We start from the raw sequence: 18,781 nt of genomic DNA on the forward strand, positions 1-18,781 counted from the left end.
GCTTGATGGAATCGACCTTGACGCCACTTCCAATCTGTTATTTAAAATACCCCATCAGTGTGCTGGCACCCAAAATATATTTACTCTGCACCTGGTGCTGTGAGGAAGTCCTGGTCAGTAGTGGATCATGGAGCTCTCAGCTCTCTATCAAAGCTCTTATCTGGTATTTATACCCCTGAAACATGCAAGATCTGAAGCTAAATCCTGTGGCTTAGTGAATGGAAGCTCTGATGTGTTTTCCACTTGATTATTGATTGAGCAACATTAGCAGCCCCACCCTGGTTGAACCTGACAGACCACAGCTGTTTGTTTTAACACACAAAAGGCTTGATTCTAGTTTTCATACCATGCTCATTTCCCAGTCTAGTTTTTCTAAAGTGCACTTGACCAAGTTTATTCATAAAGTAATTTGAGTTAGAATCACTTTGATGAAAAACAGATTCAACATCAGCTAAGAAACAAACCAACAGTCTGTGGTTCTGCTTTTGTTTCAATGTTGGTTTTGTCCTGGCCTGCTTTTTCAGGTGTGTCAGTAAAGACTCTCTGCATCAGATTTTCTTTTCACTGGTATTCTGGCATTGCAACATACATACGTGTATGTGCCAGCAGTGCAAAAGAAAAAGGACAACCTTTTTTTTTTTAATAAGAAGTCTAGCAGACACCTGAAATAACACTGTGACCCATCGGTCGACCTCAAAGAAAGACATGATGCTGCGCTGTCCTTCATCTTTGTGATAACTGTTTTACATCCCAGCATTTCTGCTCCAAACTCTAAAATAACTCTTACATATTTTGGGTGTCAAGATGCAAGCATAAGAAAAAGCAAAGAAAAAAAAAAGATGGAAAACAAAAGTGAATGAAAAACACAAAAAAGTCAGGATAAATTAAACTCTGCACAGCTGGTTCAGACTTATTGGCAATGTCCATTTCTACAAAAATAGATACGAAAATGAAAATAATAAAGGTAGAAAGGCAGATTTAGCACAGCAACTAAGACATCTAGGAAGAGGCAACACAGGGTATCAAACAATTTACAAAAAGTAGGACCAGCCAGACGTCCTGTCTTTTCCCTAAAACAGAATGAAACCCCTTGAAGCCTGAATTGTTTTTCAAGCTATGAAACAAAACAAAACAAAAATATACATGTATGTTTTTCCTTTCAAGAAGATACTTAATTATGGTAATATTGGAGACGAAGTGGTTTGACTTGCATCAATAGACGTCAAGGATTGTCAAACTCCAGGCCTCAAGGGCCGGCAGTTTTGTTATGCAAGAACCCTGGATCAGATAGGATCTGCCAATAAGAAGCTTCAGTGGCAGGTTAGTTGGAAAAAATGTAAGACACTGGCACTTGAGGCCAGGAGTTTGGGACCCCTGATTAGTGCTCCCTATGGCATCCATACATCCATCCTCTGAAGCTGCCACAAAACCTCCTCAACCAATTTACACTGACTAGACTTACCATTATATCCAACACCAAGTCTTTCCTCAAGCTTGTGAAGACAAAATTCTGAGGAACAATATCCAGCTCTTTGACGGTCTACTTTTAGTCGCCCGTCTCCAGCTTCTTCCAACTGACCAGTATCTATTCTTCAGGGTGCTGCACTTCCCTCCTTCACAATTAAACACAATTGCCTGCTTCTTTTCTGCTTTGCCTTCATCAGGCTCCTCGTCAGCTCACGTGCAGCTGACTTCTCAAGTAATTGAAGGTTTGATAGCCTCCGTCTGGGAAGAGGAGCCAGCAGACCACTATCTACTAGAAATAAAAGTATACGTCAGCATCTCCGTGTGGAAAAGAGACAGAAATGGACGGACTCTGGCAATGCTTTTGAGATGATAAAATCCAGTTTTACTTTGTGGAGAGGGCAGGGCTGAAGCTTAGATCTGCAAAAGAACACTGAACTACATTACCCACAATGCACTGCTCCCAAAAGATTAAATGTGTCACACTTTGAAGCAAATTGTTTCAACCTTTATTAAACATAGCTTGCAAGAGATAAATATTACAAAGATATTTCCTTGAAAATTAGCTTATTTTTTTTAATCAATGCATAATTGTCAATCAACTGGCAGTATTCAAACAGCATTATTTTTCTTATAACTTTTTTTTAACTTTTGAAGATACTTTAATATCAAGTATGTGCAAAAGGTCAGGACTGACATAAGCAAAAAAATTAAGCTCTGCTTGATTTCAATTTTTCTCAGATCTTTTTTTTTTAACATGTTGAAGAATTTGTAAAGCCTGGGTTTGCACTTAATTATTTCCCTGCATCAGCAGCAAAATTGAAAAGAAGATAAAGCTGGACGGTACAGGAGCAACCACTGTGGTATGCTGGTGTCAGCAGGGACACTGATCACTGATTCACTTCCTCTCTTATACTGACTGGACAAAGCTCGTCGCTGCAGAAACACTGGGGAAAAAAAGAACATCTATGCTCTTTGTGAGGAAAAAGAAAATTAAAATGAGTTCATTTAAAATTCCTGATATATTTAAAAAAAACTCTGTCCATTTATTAGTCATCGGTAGATGAAGACACACAAACATTCGAGAAATGCTGTGTCAGTCCAAGATGATCCTCGGATTAAGCCGCCGTGAAAACGTCTTCAGTGATCATTGTCCTGCAAACTTCAGTCCAAAATGAAGCAAATGCACTGAGCAGGACCAGGAAAAAAGGGGGCGGGGATAGTCCCCAAACATTTTGCACATTTGTTACACAGTAATACACAGTGATCACAAAACAAAATGACAAGCTTCACAATATTCATGGCTTTTTGTTTGCTTTTCTACACAATGTACAACCATTTAAGTTCTTTTTTTTTGTTTTCAGGATACAGGAGGAAAAAAAAAAAGAATGCTTCTGTACAATAAGTCATTATTACTTCAAACCTAGCAAATATCGTGTCATTTATTTCATAGTTTAAACATTTAGTTGTTTAACAGAAACAAAAAGAACTGAACTGAGCCATCGGAATAAAAGTGACTTCTGAGAATCCCAAAACTTGAAAAAGGATCTTAATTTTAAAAACTGCTATGTGCGGGCGAATCTGCAGACAGCTGGCTGACAGGAGCGTCCTCTTCCCGTCCAACCCTGCAGTGCACGCGTGACCAGCGGGCTTCGAATGTGGAGCTAGGGAGTCCAGAAATATGGAATACTGCATCGCTGAAACAAACCTCAGCCGCTTTCGCCACTCCATCAACAAAACACCACCACTCACGGGACTGACAGATGTGCACAGGGGGCAGCCCTCCACCACAGCTCCTCCCCGTGTACAGGAGGACTGCAGCTCTGCCTCTCAGTGGAGCCGTGAGAAACAAACGCAAACATCATCTATTGAGGAGAGTCAATGCTGCATCAAAGTGTCAATCGGATGAATTATGTCTTGCAGGGTTTTCAATAAATCCTCAAGACCTACAATACTACTGTTCTATGGCTGAACCTTTGACAGAAAACAGAGGAGCAAAGAGCTGCTAACTTCACGCTGATGCAGGAGAAGCATCTAAAACAAAAAATGACTCATTTATTGCATCACCTTCAGCACTGCCTCTGCTGCTTTAAACACCCTTTTACACATCATGTAGCTTCAGAACCAATGAGGCCCAAAATGGAAAAGTGTTGTTCATAAAGGCAGCTTCAACTAGTTAAGACTCACTGCTGGGAGGATTACAAAAAGTATTTCAATCTAAGAACAACAGAACTGCAGCATCTGTGCCACGTGTCCACCAAACCAAAGTTTTCGGGCTTTTTTTAGCAGAATGACCATAAGTCACGAGTATCATGAATGGACTTAAACTGCTGCCGTTTACTGCTTTTATCTCATGATGATGACATGCTGACAGGGACAGAAACTAAAAACAAAAAAGGAGGAGTCACCAGTTTTTACAATGTAAAAACACCAAAAACAGAGCAGAAGTGAAGCTGACATGAGTGTTTCAAGTTTGGACTCATCTAGCTGCCAAATGCATATCTAGACTTGGCTCCACGACACAAAACCGTGACAGAACGCGACTGCTAATCCAGCCTGCAACCTGCTCCAGAATTCAGATGCTACCCTGTTTCCAGGATGAAGGCTGGGTTTCTGCCTCCAGACAGGCAAGAAACGCGGAGGAAACTTTCTGATTGTTGCTGACAACTTTCTTTGGCAACTATTTGGTCACATCGTTCACATTATCGGCCTTCTCCTACTCTCATTTCCCAAAAGGCTCTGATCTGGAGGAGGGCGGGGGCTTAGGCAGAGATGACTGCTGCCTCCTTCTGGTACACTTGTGGGGAGGGAGGAGTCTCCCCTCCTCTCATGTTCTGCAGCTTTTTTAAGCAGAAACTGACAGTCACGTGCATTAAAAGATGACTGAGAAACATGGGAAGGAAGCCATGCTGCTTGGTCTAAACTGTCAGAGAAGAGCAGCAGAGAACCGACCGTCCTGTTGAGGGTCGGGTCGGTGACACGCATCCGAGTCTGCTTTGTGTTTTGACACGAAACTTCAACCCACACTAAACACTATGAAATTAAAGTCGAAATGACACGATTCCCCCACAGCCGACTGCTCACCCTACTTTGACGCTCTCCCATCCAGCTGCCACATTTAAACCCGGCAGTCACTCCAGCCCGCAATCATAAAACCAGCATGAAATCATTCATGTAAAATAAAAACAAAAAACAAATTCAGCCTCTTTGCCTTTTACAATATTCATCTGGCCTCACTCACTTTCAGCCTCGACATTCATTTCTTCTTCTCTGTAACAAAAAAATTTCCCATTGGAAACATGAAAAGTGCTCCTCTGGAGTGAGGCAACTTGTGTGCAGACGTGTGCACACAATGATTGATCCGCGTCTCTCCCAAACATTATCCTTCGTTCTCGGAACCAGAATCTCAGCAGTTTCCTTCTTTTGATTATTATCGTCTCCAGCGGCAGGAAACCTCTCAGGTTTGCCGCCAAGTTCAGTCAGAGACGGCATTTCAAAAATAAGAACATCAAAATAAGAAAATGTTGGACCTTAGGCCAAATCGAAAAAAAAAAAGATGAAAAAAAAAGGAGGCATTGAAGAGCTGACGACGTCTGCATCCCCGTTCCTCTGCAGAGAACCTCCCGACTGCAGCCTCTGAAACTTAAAGGTGACGTGATAAAAAAAAAAAAAGAAGCTGCTGATGAAGAGCTGTGGGGACAAGTGGCGTCCTCTGAACACACCGTTGTTCCGGTCAGCATCCTCCACCTCGTCAACAGCTAGTGTCAAACTTTTTAAAACCGCAGAGGTCTTAAACGTCATGTTGCATAGCAACCAGAGTGCACCCTGTTATTTTTTTTTTTTTAATGCATGTGTGTGTGCGTGTGTGTGTGTAGCAATAGTCTAAATTTGGAGCTGGGCAAAAGTAAAAGATGGACACGGGGAATTCAGACGCAGAGAGGTGAAGCAAACACAGGAAAGAAACGGGTCTCGCCAACTGGAGCAAACATGGCAGCTGCGGGTTTGGGGGAGTGCCACCACCAGTGAAAACCGAAGAAAAGTACGTAATAAAATTGAAGAACGAGTAAGATGCTTTAGCTGTCCAACTGGGCAGGTTCTGATGGGTCGGCTGAGAGTAGGCACAAGGACAGGCACTGCATGCGATGAGGGAGTTGTGAAATGGAAACAACGGGTGATCTGGGAACGCTTCCAAACAGGGCCTGTGGGTAAACTGCAGAGCCCGGGGACAAGGTAGAGTGGGGTGGTGGGGTGCTGAGCTCATTTCTGTCCGCTGATGGACTGCGATATGGACCGAGGCGGGATCATGTCCAACAGGTACTCCCTCTGTCGGTCCGCTAAGCTGGATGTCTTATGGGCTCCCACGGCGGCAGGATTCAGGTAGGCAATATTTAACCCTGAGGAGCAAACACAGAACGGCTGCTGAAGCGTTTGTTGCCTGATGGTTGCAAATGAAGAAAACCACATGAATGAGAGCTGGGGAGGGGAGGTCAAAGGTTAAAGTTAGTTATGTTTTGAAAAAGATGAACCCTTTTGTTACATTGTCTCACCTCCATTTCTCTATAAATTGATGGAATTTCAGGAGGAGGGCTAAAACCGCTTGTAGTTTCAGTGATGGATGCTGCTTTTCTACATATCTGCTAGGGGTGTAAGCATTAATAGACCTAATCGATGAATGATTGTTATTCCAACAATCCATCCAGTTGAATTTGTCTGAGGGAAGTTGTTATTCAAATTGGACTATACCATAATAAATAGTCTCAAATTGAAATCAATTGATTCACCTGCACTGTTCATTACCCAGGTATTTATGTCTGAGTCACACTGGTTGAAGTTTTGGCTAAAGACGTCCTGGATCCATTTTAGTGAATCGGTTCGTTCAAATAGATATTATGAATCCCGTTTGTCACAACTTATGATACCAATCGAATAGTTAAAAGGAACTGTTACACCCTTAATATTTGCTTTCTTTAGTGCTGCTAGCTGGCAGAAGCGTGTACCTGGGATGTTGTAAATCTGGCGGCGGCTGTCGTGCAACAGTCTGTTGCTGCTGCCGCTGGTGCTGCCACAGTGCTTGCCACCAGTCATTCCCATGAGGCTGCTGGCCACTGACAGCTGGGAGGCCTGGGCAAAGTTGGAGAGGACGCCTCTTGCAGAGTTCGACAGACCTCGCTGGAGAGAGGCCTGAGGCTGCGGAGCCTGGAAATGGGAGAAATCTAAAGTTAGCTTTGTTTATCGCTTGTGTTCAACTTTGAACTAATTACAGGAAGAAGAAAACAAAAAAACTTGATCCACTGGTTCCCTTTTCTTGAAAAACAACAGGCACTTTACTGTTTTCATTCAAGAATTTCAAGTCTGATTATCTTGTTTGCTAATCCTGTTACCCATGCGCACACCTACATGTTACTACTGGAGACATTAAGATAAAAAAAACCATTAGCAGCAGTTCATGTGATCAATTCCTGTCTCTGCACCAGAACCAAGCTGAGACTTCTACAGTATCTGGGAAATGTAGGGTGAAAGTGGGCGTGTCCTGGTTCTGTGGTTGGGAGTTAGTGGGGTTAAATAAACATAGATGTTTTTCAGTTAATTGAGAGTCATTAAGATTGACTAGACAGAAGGGCCTTGTGGGAGAGAAGTTAAAATAGGGATCAAGGCTGGAAGAATCTGATCGTTTTTCAAAATAAATGTCACGTGTGTCTTCGTTTTCCTCGTCTGAGCTGGAATCTGGCCCAAAGCTGTACGGCTGGATAGCTCCAATATTGCTCATCATTTTTTTTTTGCTCCGAAATGTCCCACCCAAAACTCAGAGGTGAATTTCTAATGAACTACTGCTGCTCTGCAGAAAGTATGTCCCGGAAAACAACACAGATTTTTGGATTTTGGCTAAAAACAGCATAATCATAAATAAATGACTAGGGATGGGTACCGTGCCCCGGTATTGAACCAGCCCCGGGGCCACATTCTTCAAGACCGCAGTATCGTTAAGATCTGACCTGAACGGTTCTGCTATCGGTACTGGAGAAGTTACTTTTTCTTTTTTTTGTGTCCCACAATCGTTATCTGCCATATTTAAATCACCAAGTCAGTCAATTTTCCGTTAATTAATGATGATATTAATTTCGGTATTCTCGTTGAAGCAGAGAGCTCTGTCTGTCTATTTGTGTGCAAGGGGGGCGGGGCTGTTGTTCAGACAGCACGCGCCGCGCGCACACACACACACACACACAAGACAAGGCAGCGCACACACAGTCAGTGGCGTTCTCGTAGGGGACACGTGAGTGCCCTAGACTAAGAACACCAGTTTCTGCGTAAAATTAATGAAGTTTGCATCAAGGAGCCCCTACCATGCTGTCACCTTGCTGCTACGATGACCGTATGTTGCGCTGTTTGTGTAGAACACGCTGGGGTGGCGTGTTCTACACAAAACAAACAGGTAGAGAGGCGGGGCTTAGATTCACCGCTTATGATGCCAGACCCGTGACAAACTATCAGCTGCTTCCTAATACTTAATAATAATGACTAATGATAGTTGTCATCCGTAAAATTAATATAATTTATTGGGTTAACTTGATTTAAACAAAAAATAAATAAATAGAAAGGAGTCTGCATCAAAGTGAATTTGTTTTCATCATCTCACTCAAGCCTAACTCTGGTGTTTGACAGACAGAAAAGTCTATTCAAGGTTGTGGAAAATGGACGAAAGATCAAAGAAAACATCACGCTCATGAAGAATAAAAATAATTAGATTAAATAATTAAAATGAATATCCTGTCTGGAACATTCTCATGTATAAAGTAAAAATTTTTGTTAAAAAAACAGTGTGTTGCATAATGAGGAAATAAAAAACTTTATGTTCTTAATTTGTTATTTATTTATTTATCCATTTTTCGTCCTCAAAATGTATCGATAAGAGTACCGTTAAAATACCGGATCGATAAGCAGTATCGATAAGAGTAGTAGTACCATTAAAACCTTAACGATACCCATCCCTATAAATGACCACTGGGAACGATTTTAAACTAGATCAAAATATGATTGGAGTGAGACTTTTAGCATCTGCTTGTCTTCATTTGTGTTGTTGCTACGATGTTGGGTGTACATGACGTAGGTTGTTTTTGGAGGACTGCTGCTCGGCAGTTCTGTGTTCCTGTCTGGTGTAAATTGTAATTTATACCTAAATGGTGTAGACGCCATGTACACCTCACACAGCTCATCGGGCTGCTTACCTGCCGGAGGGCGTGCTGTCGGATCATGGTGTCTGCTTTGGAGACGTTAGAACCAGCGGATGCGGCGCTCGGAGAAAGAGTCGTTTGCTGCTGAAGTCTCTGTTCGATCTCCTGACATGAAAACACATCCACGTTCAGTGCTTCATGCTCTCTGTGTTTTTAGGAAGATAAACTAAGATTTGAAATGTTTGACTAGATCCTGATGACAGATGTATTTCTTTTCCCCCTCCTGACCTGCTCCTGCTGTAAGGCCTTCACAAAAGCGTTCTTCAGCCGGTTGGTGTGCTCTGCCTTCAAAGCCTTCTTCTGGTTGGATGTCATGCACTGCTCACAGAGGATTCGCCCGCTCTTCTCTTGTTTCCAGTGGGGAGTAAAGTCAGTTCGGCACTGGGCGCAGAAGAAGGGCTCCATGCGAGCCAACGCGCCTCGGAGTTTACCTGCAGACAACACCAGGCTAAACTCATGCAGCTTTGCTCCGGGGATGTCATTGTGAGTGGATTTGTCATGCTTCTTCCTCTACTGTGATCATCCTTACCCTGACTGTCCAGCACGCTCTGCACCACCTCCTCAAGGCCCACCATGTAGATAAACTCGCTATTGGCAGCAGAGGGCAGGAAGTGGAGGAGCGGTGCTGGAGGTTTGGGGGGAGGGATCTCCAGCAAGGTCTTCTCCAGCTGCTTCCTGAGAGCCAGCTTGGCTGCTGCCTGGCTGCTGGCCTGGTCGGCCATGGAGCCCACCCCCGCTCCGGCGGCAGCAGACAGGGTGGATGGGCTGACGGCCGAAGCTCCGCCCAGGCCGCCCGACACACCGCCGGCCCCCGCTGCTGCTGCTGCCTGCATGTGCGCCAGGTTCATGTACATGGCACTGGAGCCAGAGTGCTGCGAGGCTGCCACCTGCTGGCTGGCCTGAAGAAAAACAGATTCAGAGGCAAAATGTTGAGTAATCGAACAACCCTAATGGGATAAAAAAAAAAAAAAAAGAGGAAAGAAAAAAAGAAATCATGAATTCCACAAACACGTGTTTCCTGATAATGTGGTGCCATTTGTAAAAATCTGCATTAACAAAGAGAGGATTTATTTGAGCTGCTCCAACAAAAAAAAGTCTACTAAACAGTCATTTTCTTACCTGTTGGTAACTGACAGCGCTGGGTATGGTGCCGGAACCTGAACGGGACATGCCTAGTTTGGAGGAAACTCTTTGTCCCTGCAGGTGGGAGGGGTTGGGAGCTATCACTCGCTGGGACATCAGCATGGAAGGCAGGCTGGTATTAGCTGACCGGATGACTGTATGACCCTAAAAAAAACAAAGTGTTACTGCGGAAAAAACCTGGTTCACAATCTGAGTTTGCAATTGTCCTCCAGTAGAATTGAAATGTTTTCTTTAACTCTGAACATGAACAGTTTTAAAAATTAGACCTGAAGATAACCCAGAAGAGGCAGAAGGCAGCTCTGAGGGGGCTTTGCATCGTTTAGCTGTGACTTTTAACCTTTAACCTCTCTGCCCTACTCCTGTGTTTAAGGAGGAAGATGTGTACCAGTTTCCTTTAAAATAAATGGTCAGGAGTGAGGGGCAGAGCAACACAGACCCTTGAATTTGTTTAAATATAGGTGTGAACATTTTTTTTAACAATGAATAGGCAAAACCTGATAATAAACTTCCATTTTATCAGTATTATCCCTGAATTATGCTGTTCTGTTTGATTACTTCCCACATTTGGAGTGAAATAAAAAATAAATAATACAGCTTACTTTTTTAATAAACAAACATTTAGTTGGTGTGGAAATGGAAACATAAATTGGATTTTTCAGCATGCTCTCATCTTATTTTGATGCATTTCCTCAGTGTTTAATCAAAGAACCTGAAGATACAATAACAACCATGTCAGATGGTATAGATTGTTTTTTCTCTTTCTGAAAATTAAAATTCTATTAAATGTTCTTGGCTGTTTATTAAGGCAATGATATGGTAACCTTCTTTGTCAAAGTTGTGAGATCCACATTTAATCTTGTTTGTGACTGATTATTGGACTTTATAAAGTTTATATTTAGGAGAATTTGTTCAAATAATTATGTTGAGCCAAAGATGGACTGCACTCCAAATACATTGTTTTTATGTTACTATACTAGTCAGAAAATCAAAAGGTACAAGAATGATTTGTCGAATTTCTATGTAGGTGTTATATATCAAAGCATTTAGCGTTACTGGCCTTCTAATGAACATTTTTTCAAAAAAACGTTGTCGGGCTTTTAACTTAAAAAGCTGCCTGATCAGTATTTGATCACTGGACTCATAGACAACTGAAAACGCTTGAACTAAATTATTTTGCTCACTGGGGATGATTGTCACTTTGTAACAGGGTCTGATCTTTGCAGAGAGAAGAATTTCTTTACATTTCTATATTACTTTTTTTGTGTGTTTCTTTATCGCTTTTTTGTATGTCAACATCCTGTCTTACGACATCATAAGCTGCCACGAAGGCAGCAGGTGCAGTTGAGTTTGGAACGTTGATCCACTGTTTTCATATGCAGTTCAAGGTTTGTTTTAAAAGAAAAAAGGGTGAGAGTTTGTTCAGAAAATGTCCTTTAAAAGATTGCATTTTTTGTTTACACAGGTAAGCCAGCATTGCTAGGGCCAAGAAATCTGATATTGCAGAACTGAATTGTATTTTCTTCTGAGATGTCGGGTTAGCTCATTGTGAGGGTGAACGCCCAAGAAGCTACCTGCAGGTAGAGGGGCGGGAATTAAACTAGAACATCACACATTTTCTCATAAGGAAATGAAAAAATAAATGAATAAATCATTCTAAACTCAAAGACAACCATGCAACAATATAAACAAAAATAATATGATATGTGAACTGTATTGTTAATAAATAAAACAAAATTCTGCATGTGCACACACCTGTGCAGTGCGGAGGTTCTGGGGCTCGGGGTTGTGGAGGCCCGGCCTCACAGGAAGTTTGCCCAAGCTGGTGGAGCTGTTAATAGGAGGAGGCTGGACAGAGGAGGTGGAGCTCTGGACCACCGACACCTGTGTTAAAACAGTTATAAATGCCACATAAGAAAAAGAAAATATGAAACTCAAGTGGTGCAGAATAGTTGCAACCCTTTTCTTGCTTTTTACTATTTGATTTTTCCTATGTTACTTAAAACATGGCTTTTTAGAGAGATCTTGATTTAACATTTGTATCATTAGTAGTAAATTGCTCTTAAAAGCAGCTTTGTCTGCAGCCTCATATAAGTAATCATGCACACGTGGCCTGTTACAGTCCAAAATAGCAGTATTAGTGAAAAGCAATGCTGAATGCTCTGGATGGGTGTTAATGGGGGGCTGCAGCACGCAGCACTTGGGAACAGGACTGACTGTGGAGGACCAGCAGGAGGCGACTAAAGATCTGACTTCAGACAGCAGTCATGCGGTTTGTGCTGCGTTCAGGTGTGTCACAACATTGCAGTTTGTGGAGCTGGTGTGAGTGCAGCTGTTTAAGCAGGAAATTTGTTCAGAAGCCTGCAGATTTTTTTTCTTTTTTCTTGTGGGGGTGGGGGCACTCACCTTCTGCACCACGTTCTCCTTTTGCATCTGGCTCTGCCTGAGCTTCTTGAGGAGCACGAGGCGGGCCTCCTCCAGACGCAGCTCCTCCCTCAGAGCTTTGATCATCTGCTGCCTCTCCTCTCCCGTCTTCCCCTGCAGCACGGCGACAACAAACATTTAGAGCAGCAAACTTAACGAGACTTGATGAATTTACTGAACACTCTCCACTCTGGAAAAGGCTGTGAAACACAGGGGAGGCTTGGTTATGGTCTGGGGTGCTTTGTTGATTTTCAGAAAGCGTGACCTCATGGCTTTCCCAACAGAATAACGATCAGTAATACTTGTAGAGGTTTTTTGTCTAAATAACTATAGGGGGTTTCTACAATTTAGTATTTGTGTTTAATGGTGTTCAACCTTGAAAATGTCCAGGTTGGTGTGGTGTGTACGCTCGTCGGGCCTCGGTGTGGTTCTAGGACTGGATGCCTCGTTGTCTGAGAGGACGATGACGTCTGGAGACGGGGTTTGTCTTTCTGCCTCCGCCTCGCTGTACCCCCCCCAAAATAAAAGCATTTGTCAATGTTTTGAGAAGAAAAACTTCTTTAAATCTTAATGCATGCAGACATTTTTAAAGCTGTAAAGGGAGTACCATCTCCTCCCGGCACTCATGTCCACCGGCTCGTCCATGATGTTCTCCTTCCCAGTTTTACTAGATCCAACATGAGCGCTGTGGCCTCCGAACCGCAGGCTGCCGTTGAGCTTCTCCTCGTACACGGCGCTCATCAGGTTCTGGTGGTGGATGGTGCTGGCGACAGAGCCGTTCCCGTCTCCCAGAGTCACCGGGACCTCAAGGGCCGCCAGGTCCGCCAAGTCTTTGCGCTTGAGCAGAGCCAGCATCTTGAGGCGCTCCATCGCCTCGTGACCGTCCATTTTCAAGCGCTTGGCCAGCGCCTCGTCGCGCTCGCTGGGCGATTCTAGTCCTCGCTTCAACAGGTTTAGTCTAAGCGCCTCCTCAGACATCCGCTCCATTCTGAGGAAAAATCAGAGACAAAAACGAGGTAAGGAGGGGATGAAGCAAACACAAAACAAACATTAAAATGTATTTTTTTCCCAGATTATAAGTGACACCATTTTGAAGTAAAAATGTTTAAAAAGAACAAATAAAAGTTTATTCACACATTTACCCGAATAGCATAAACATCAACAATACAGTAAACTTTAATATTTCTTCAGAAGATGTTGTATACGCAGTCTAATACCATCCAATTAGCAACAGAAAGAAGCAAGAATGAACAGAGACACAAGGTTCAGGACAAAAATACAACTTTTGGAGCAGTTTTTATGGACTTCAGCAGCAGGCAGGACTACAGTTAGTCTTTGCCTAAAATTGTGTTGGTGAGTATTTCCTTATTCAAATCGTTGTGAATCAGGAGCAGACAAAAACAAATGCTGTCTAAAAAAAAAGAGTTTATTAGTGACATGGAAAATGCTCAGGTGTACGTGAGAAGTAGAGATGATAGAGAATCAACACCTATGTGCTGTAGTAGTAGGTGGCAATTATAAGAGAAATATATCAATGTTAGCATTCATTTTTTTCTTATAAAAAAAGAGACAGGGAGAGGAAGGGGGAGCGGTGTTTCTCCGAAGCAAAAGTCCCGCCCACAACTCTACTGCCGCTCCGCAGGAACTATGTCCTACATTGAGGACACGTTTTTTTAATATTGTCTGGAAAACAACATAATCATGATCTGCTTTTAAAACCCATCTAAAATATATAATTTTGTTCATGAGCGTTATTTTAAAAAGAGATTACTACATTACTAGGTTCATTATTTTACCTCACATATTTACCAACAACCTCAAATAACCTAGAATGCAAAAAGTGGGCTTCAAAATATTTGACGTTTATCTTATTGTTTTGATATGAAAATCATTTCAGAAAAAAAAGAACAAAACTTATTTTTATGGCTTGTTAAAATCAGCTAAAAGAAAGAGCACAATGACTCCGCCCACTCTTGAGTGGGTGTAGTGTGTATCGTGGGAGTTCAGTCAATGATGGGATTGTGGGAGTTCTGTTGCTGTTCTTAGCTGCATCTAGTCAAGGTTGAGTCAGATTAATGAAATTGTTCTTGGTACAGCTTTTTGTGTTGACAGATTTTGTGCTATGAGTGTGTGTTTGAAAACAGAACCACGAGTGTGGGCTGGGTGTGAGGGCGCCACACATAAAACACTGTTAGAATGACAAACTGTGCTGCTCCTTCTCATGAAGGTTTAATACCACATAACGTTACTGCACGAGGCATGAGTGAGCTTCTGAGCACGGCTAACACCTGTGATGGAAGGAGACGAACCATAGCTGCAAACCTTTGAGTCTCGGGAGAATGTGGTCCAAATATTGTTGCTCAGAAATCCTTCCATGACTTCTACAATACATCTGAACATCTCAACATGGCCACCCCTAAAACTCAGGGTTTGGTAGGTCCATCAACCATATACAGCCACATAGCAAACAAATGCCTAAATTATGATTCAGGGTAACCATTTCCATTATAATCCGAACTAAAAATGTTAAATGATTAACATTAGAACAATTTTCACAGAAATGGGAGGTAAAAATAACAGTCCGGAGAGTGTTCCCTGAAAAGGGGCTGCAACAACTAAATGCATAAATTAACTCTAATTCTCCTAAAATTATGATCAGGATTTTTTTTAAAGCAGTTTCGTGTTTCAGCGAAGGGAAGAATCAGCCAATTGGCAGGCTTTGTGTCAACATGGCAACACAGGAAGAGGATTAAGCTGTAATGGAAAGCCCGGAGAGAGCAACGTTCAAGTGAGACAAATTTTATGGAAATCGTCTTGAGGTGGAAGCACTTTACTCTTAAGGAGCTGTTCAAAAAAAGTCACTTTCTGAGCATCCTATTTATGGAAAACAAAAAAAACATGCCACTGCCGTTCTGGAAAAAGACTTTTAGAGCCAGTTTGATTTTAACTTAATGAAATAAGCAAATTTTATATACTTACAAATAACAACTTACACAATAATCATAATTTTTAATTTTTTTTTAAATGGTAAATCAATCAGACTGTCAAACACAATCTGATGGTGTGTTCACACTATTTTAACTATTTCTGTAAAGTTAATCCAAAACCATTAAAACATATTTCACTGATTAAATAAAAAAACAACAAAAAAACTATTCATTTTATTTTATAAATCTATGATCAAATAAAGTCATTTTATGCAATTTAAAAATAAGTATAAAATTGCTCATGACTAATCTAAGTTATTTGGACCAACTCTTATCAGTGATTGAGATTGTAGAGCGTGAGATTTGGTTTCCATTGCTATAGATTTAAACTTTGATAAACCATAACAAAATCTAATATGTCATCAAATGTAATGCCTGTTTTTCAAACGGCACAGACCTGGGGGGGCCACACTTTTTTGGCATGTAAGCTACTTTTGAGACAACTATGTCTTAAAGATCTACCTACTTATAGATGGTATTTTGAGACTAAAATACTGTTTAATAAACATATTTGTTTACATTTGTTTACAATGTATAGAAACATACATTTTTTATGTACTGATAATTCAAAAACAAAACCGTAAGAGCACACAAATTTATGTGAGGAGATATTTTTGTATTAACAGATGAGGGGTTTTATTACAAAATCAGAAAGCAGTGACCATCATATTTCATGCTCTGCTGTAAACCGTGCAATGGGGGGAGCATGGCATTTCTAAAGCGGGGCTGGCTCCATGAGCAGCGCGTGCTACAGGAAAACACTGCTGCCTTAGTGGGCTCAGATCCATCGGGCGGGAACTGCAGAGGCACGCGGGCCGATCCGGGCCTCAATAAAACGTCTTCTACTGGGGACTTGACGTGCCGCGGGGCAATTAGCGACTTTCTGATGACAGAGAGTTTGCGCTCAGTGTATTTAAACACGGATGTGCAGGGACGTATGTATCAGAGAGGAGAGGATTTTGATTCGCTGAAATATAGAAATATATTTGTATTTTTTTTTATTTATTTCTCTTTCCTGGCATGCAATCTACCCTCATGTCGTTGAAGATTGACCGGTCGATGACGATTTGCGTAATGAGCACCCCTGGCATAGTCGGTCCAGCAGCAGAAGGACTGAAACAAGAAAAAGGTTGCTTTATTCGCTTTACGTGCTTTTGATGTTTTTCAATAAACGGCTCAGAAAAACTACTACATCAGAGTAAAAATAACAACAAAAAAAACGGCAGTTTTTGTTTGTTAAAAAAAACTTAGCAGCACCAGAAGATAAGAGAAACCTTAAATATGATGGAAGAAAAATATACAACTTTAAAAGAATTTTCTAATTATTATATAGGTTAATTAGGATAAAAATAATAATTTGATCTTCAAAATAATCCTCATCCACCGCCCTTTTAGAAGCTTTTTTTTTATCTTGGAGCAGTTGAGCAAATGTATTTTTTCTTTTAATAAAACCCCTTAATATCTTTCAGTTATATAAATGTATGCATGGATTAAAGCTCCTGATCTGAAATTATGTTTTTTAACCCCTATTTGCTAAAATATGTCACCATAATTATTGAACATAAGGTTTTTTGTTTCCGTTCTGCAATGTACATTTTTAGTTTCTTACAGTTGGTTATAACCGCCCCACAAAAGCCCTGTAACCACCTTTTTGGCTCTCAGCCATTCCGGTAAAAATATTCTTAACATGCCGCTGTCTCTCCAGCCGCAACCCGCTGCAGCAGCAGCAGCTGCAGCTGCAGCACCATCACAGCAGACGAGCATGCACCTCCTGTTGCTTGAAAATAGATAAATAAAAAACAGGAGCAGCTCCTGAAAAATCTCTGCCAAGCCTCCACCTTTAACGAGCCACATAGCTGTAATGTGAATGGCGCCACCGGACCAATCAGAGGCGGCCCGCTGCTTTGTGTCAGCGTTGCCACCCCCCCCTCCCCTCCCCTCCCCTCCTGCTCGCCCAGGCGGCTGCCAGCTTTTTACATAACGTGAAGGCAGTTACAGTCTCCATCACACACATTTGTTTCCACCACCCACACTTCCACCCGCACTCCACTTTGTGCTCCCGTACCCTCGCCGTAGCCCGCCATTTTTGCCATGAAAGGTAAACACTTCCCTCTCAGAGTGTCAAGATGGAGAATGACATGAAACCAGCTAATCAAGGTGAACAAATGAAGGGATGGCTGCTCCTCGCTTTCAGTCTGCCACGATTCCTAAACCAAAGGAAGTCATAGGACAGTTAACATGGCTAATTAGCATACTCACATGGTGTGTAATGTTAAAAAAAAGTGCCAACATGGCTCCTAAATGCCAATGCCACAAACATAAATATCTGGAACAGTCCAAATGACTGAAAAATGGAAAAAAGGCAACATAAAAAGCTTAAAGTAGTAACATTTTATTCTTGAATATACAAAAGTTAAAAATAAGAACAAAAGAAATAAAACAAAACTTGTAATTATTTTTGATTTTTGGTTCAAGTTCATACACTTTATGAATAATTTACTGTGTCACAGCTGTGCAACAAAAATAGCCAAAAGGCACTTTTAAAAAAAAAGCATTTGGCCTTTAAGAGTCCCCCCCCCCCCCCCCCTTCGGGCTAAACCGTTACGCTTGAATCATGGCGGACGGTGACGCCTGCACCTACGAACCGTCGTCGCAACGCGAGGTGTGCAGACTTGTGGCGGAGCTGCACACCCCCTCCCCCCCATTCAGCAGCTCCTAATTTCTCCCTCCCAACCCCCCACCAACCAGAGTTCGCTCACACATAAACACGCCAGCACTTGGGTGGCACACACAAACACACACCCACACACACACACCATGTTCTCTATGCAAGGACCTGCCAATCAAATGGCTGCTACTAAAATGTCCTCCTTAGAATTTTAAGTGCTTCTGCTGACGCCCACATCGCTGCCGCAAAGCCAGCAGAAGGCGCTCTTGTGTCCACTAACCTCATTTGCTTTGTGGGTGCATATTTAATTCATTAATTGCAGCAATTTAACAAACACAGTGAGACACACAAAAAGATGGAATGTATACTTACTAAAACTGTAAATAAATTCAGATTTTCAAAGAAAATGGGGAACAAAGCAGGGAGAGCTGGAGAAACGCAAACAGGCTTCATCTGCCATCAGTTTCAGCATTCCTCCTTTTGCTTCTGACTGACATGTAAGAGAAAAGGTTGCAGATAGAGGTGTGCATTTCTTCAGGTCAAGAACAAAAACAAGGAGATCTACAGATCTGAGGACCTGATCAGGACACGAGCAGTTCATTCACAGTTCTCTGACATTACAACTCAACATCTAAGCTTGCAGAATGTGTACATATGTCTGTTTTCACGCTCAAACTGCTTATAATGCCATCTTTCCCTGTGTAGAGTCACACTTATAGGTGACATGGGTCACTTGTCAGGTTTATCGCTTATACCCACTTATTTTATGAAAAGGGTAAAATTGTATGAAGAGTTTCTAGTTGGTCTAATCAGGGTTTCTCTCAAGCTTTGACTGAGTTCCTTCAGTATTACCATTTTGTTGAGGT

At 41.9% G+C, this 18,781-nt stretch overlaps 1 protein-coding gene across 1 annotated transcript in view; it reads right to left on the bottom strand.

Annotated features, from left to right (window-relative positions):
- Positions 1-1,950: 1,950 nt before the first annotated feature.
- gatad2b (GATA zinc finger domain containing 2B) overlaps positions 1,951-18,781 on the bottom strand; it is a 28,400-nt gene continuing 11,569 nt past the window's right edge. Inside the window, exons 2-11 of the mRNA XM_023960077.2 lie at positions 12,868-13,248; positions 12,636-12,765; positions 12,243-12,374; positions 11,592-11,720; positions 9,816-9,983; positions 9,226-9,595; positions 8,925-9,127; positions 8,691-8,801; positions 6,462-6,660; positions 1,951-5,858 (exon numbers count right to left, since the gene is read on the bottom strand). Of these exons, the coding sequence (XP_023815845.1) occupies positions 5,722-5,858; positions 6,462-6,660; positions 8,691-8,801; positions 8,925-9,127; positions 9,226-9,595; positions 9,816-9,983; positions 11,592-11,720; positions 12,243-12,374; positions 12,636-12,765; positions 12,868-13,247 (1,959 nt within the window). The 5' untranslated portion in view covers position 13,248 and the 3' untranslated portion in view covers positions 1,951-5,721. The remainder of the gene's footprint in view (positions 5,859-6,461; positions 6,661-8,690; positions 8,802-8,924; positions 9,128-9,225; positions 9,596-9,815; positions 9,984-11,591; positions 11,721-12,242; positions 12,375-12,635; positions 12,766-12,867; positions 13,249-18,781) is intronic.

Source organism: Oryzias latipes, chromosome 11 (genome assembly GCF_053564925.1).
Source record: "Oryzias latipes strain Hd-rR chromosome 11, Olatipes_Hd-rR_3.1".
NCBI lineage: Eukaryota > Metazoa > Chordata > Actinopteri > Beloniformes > Adrianichthyidae > Oryzias > Oryzias latipes.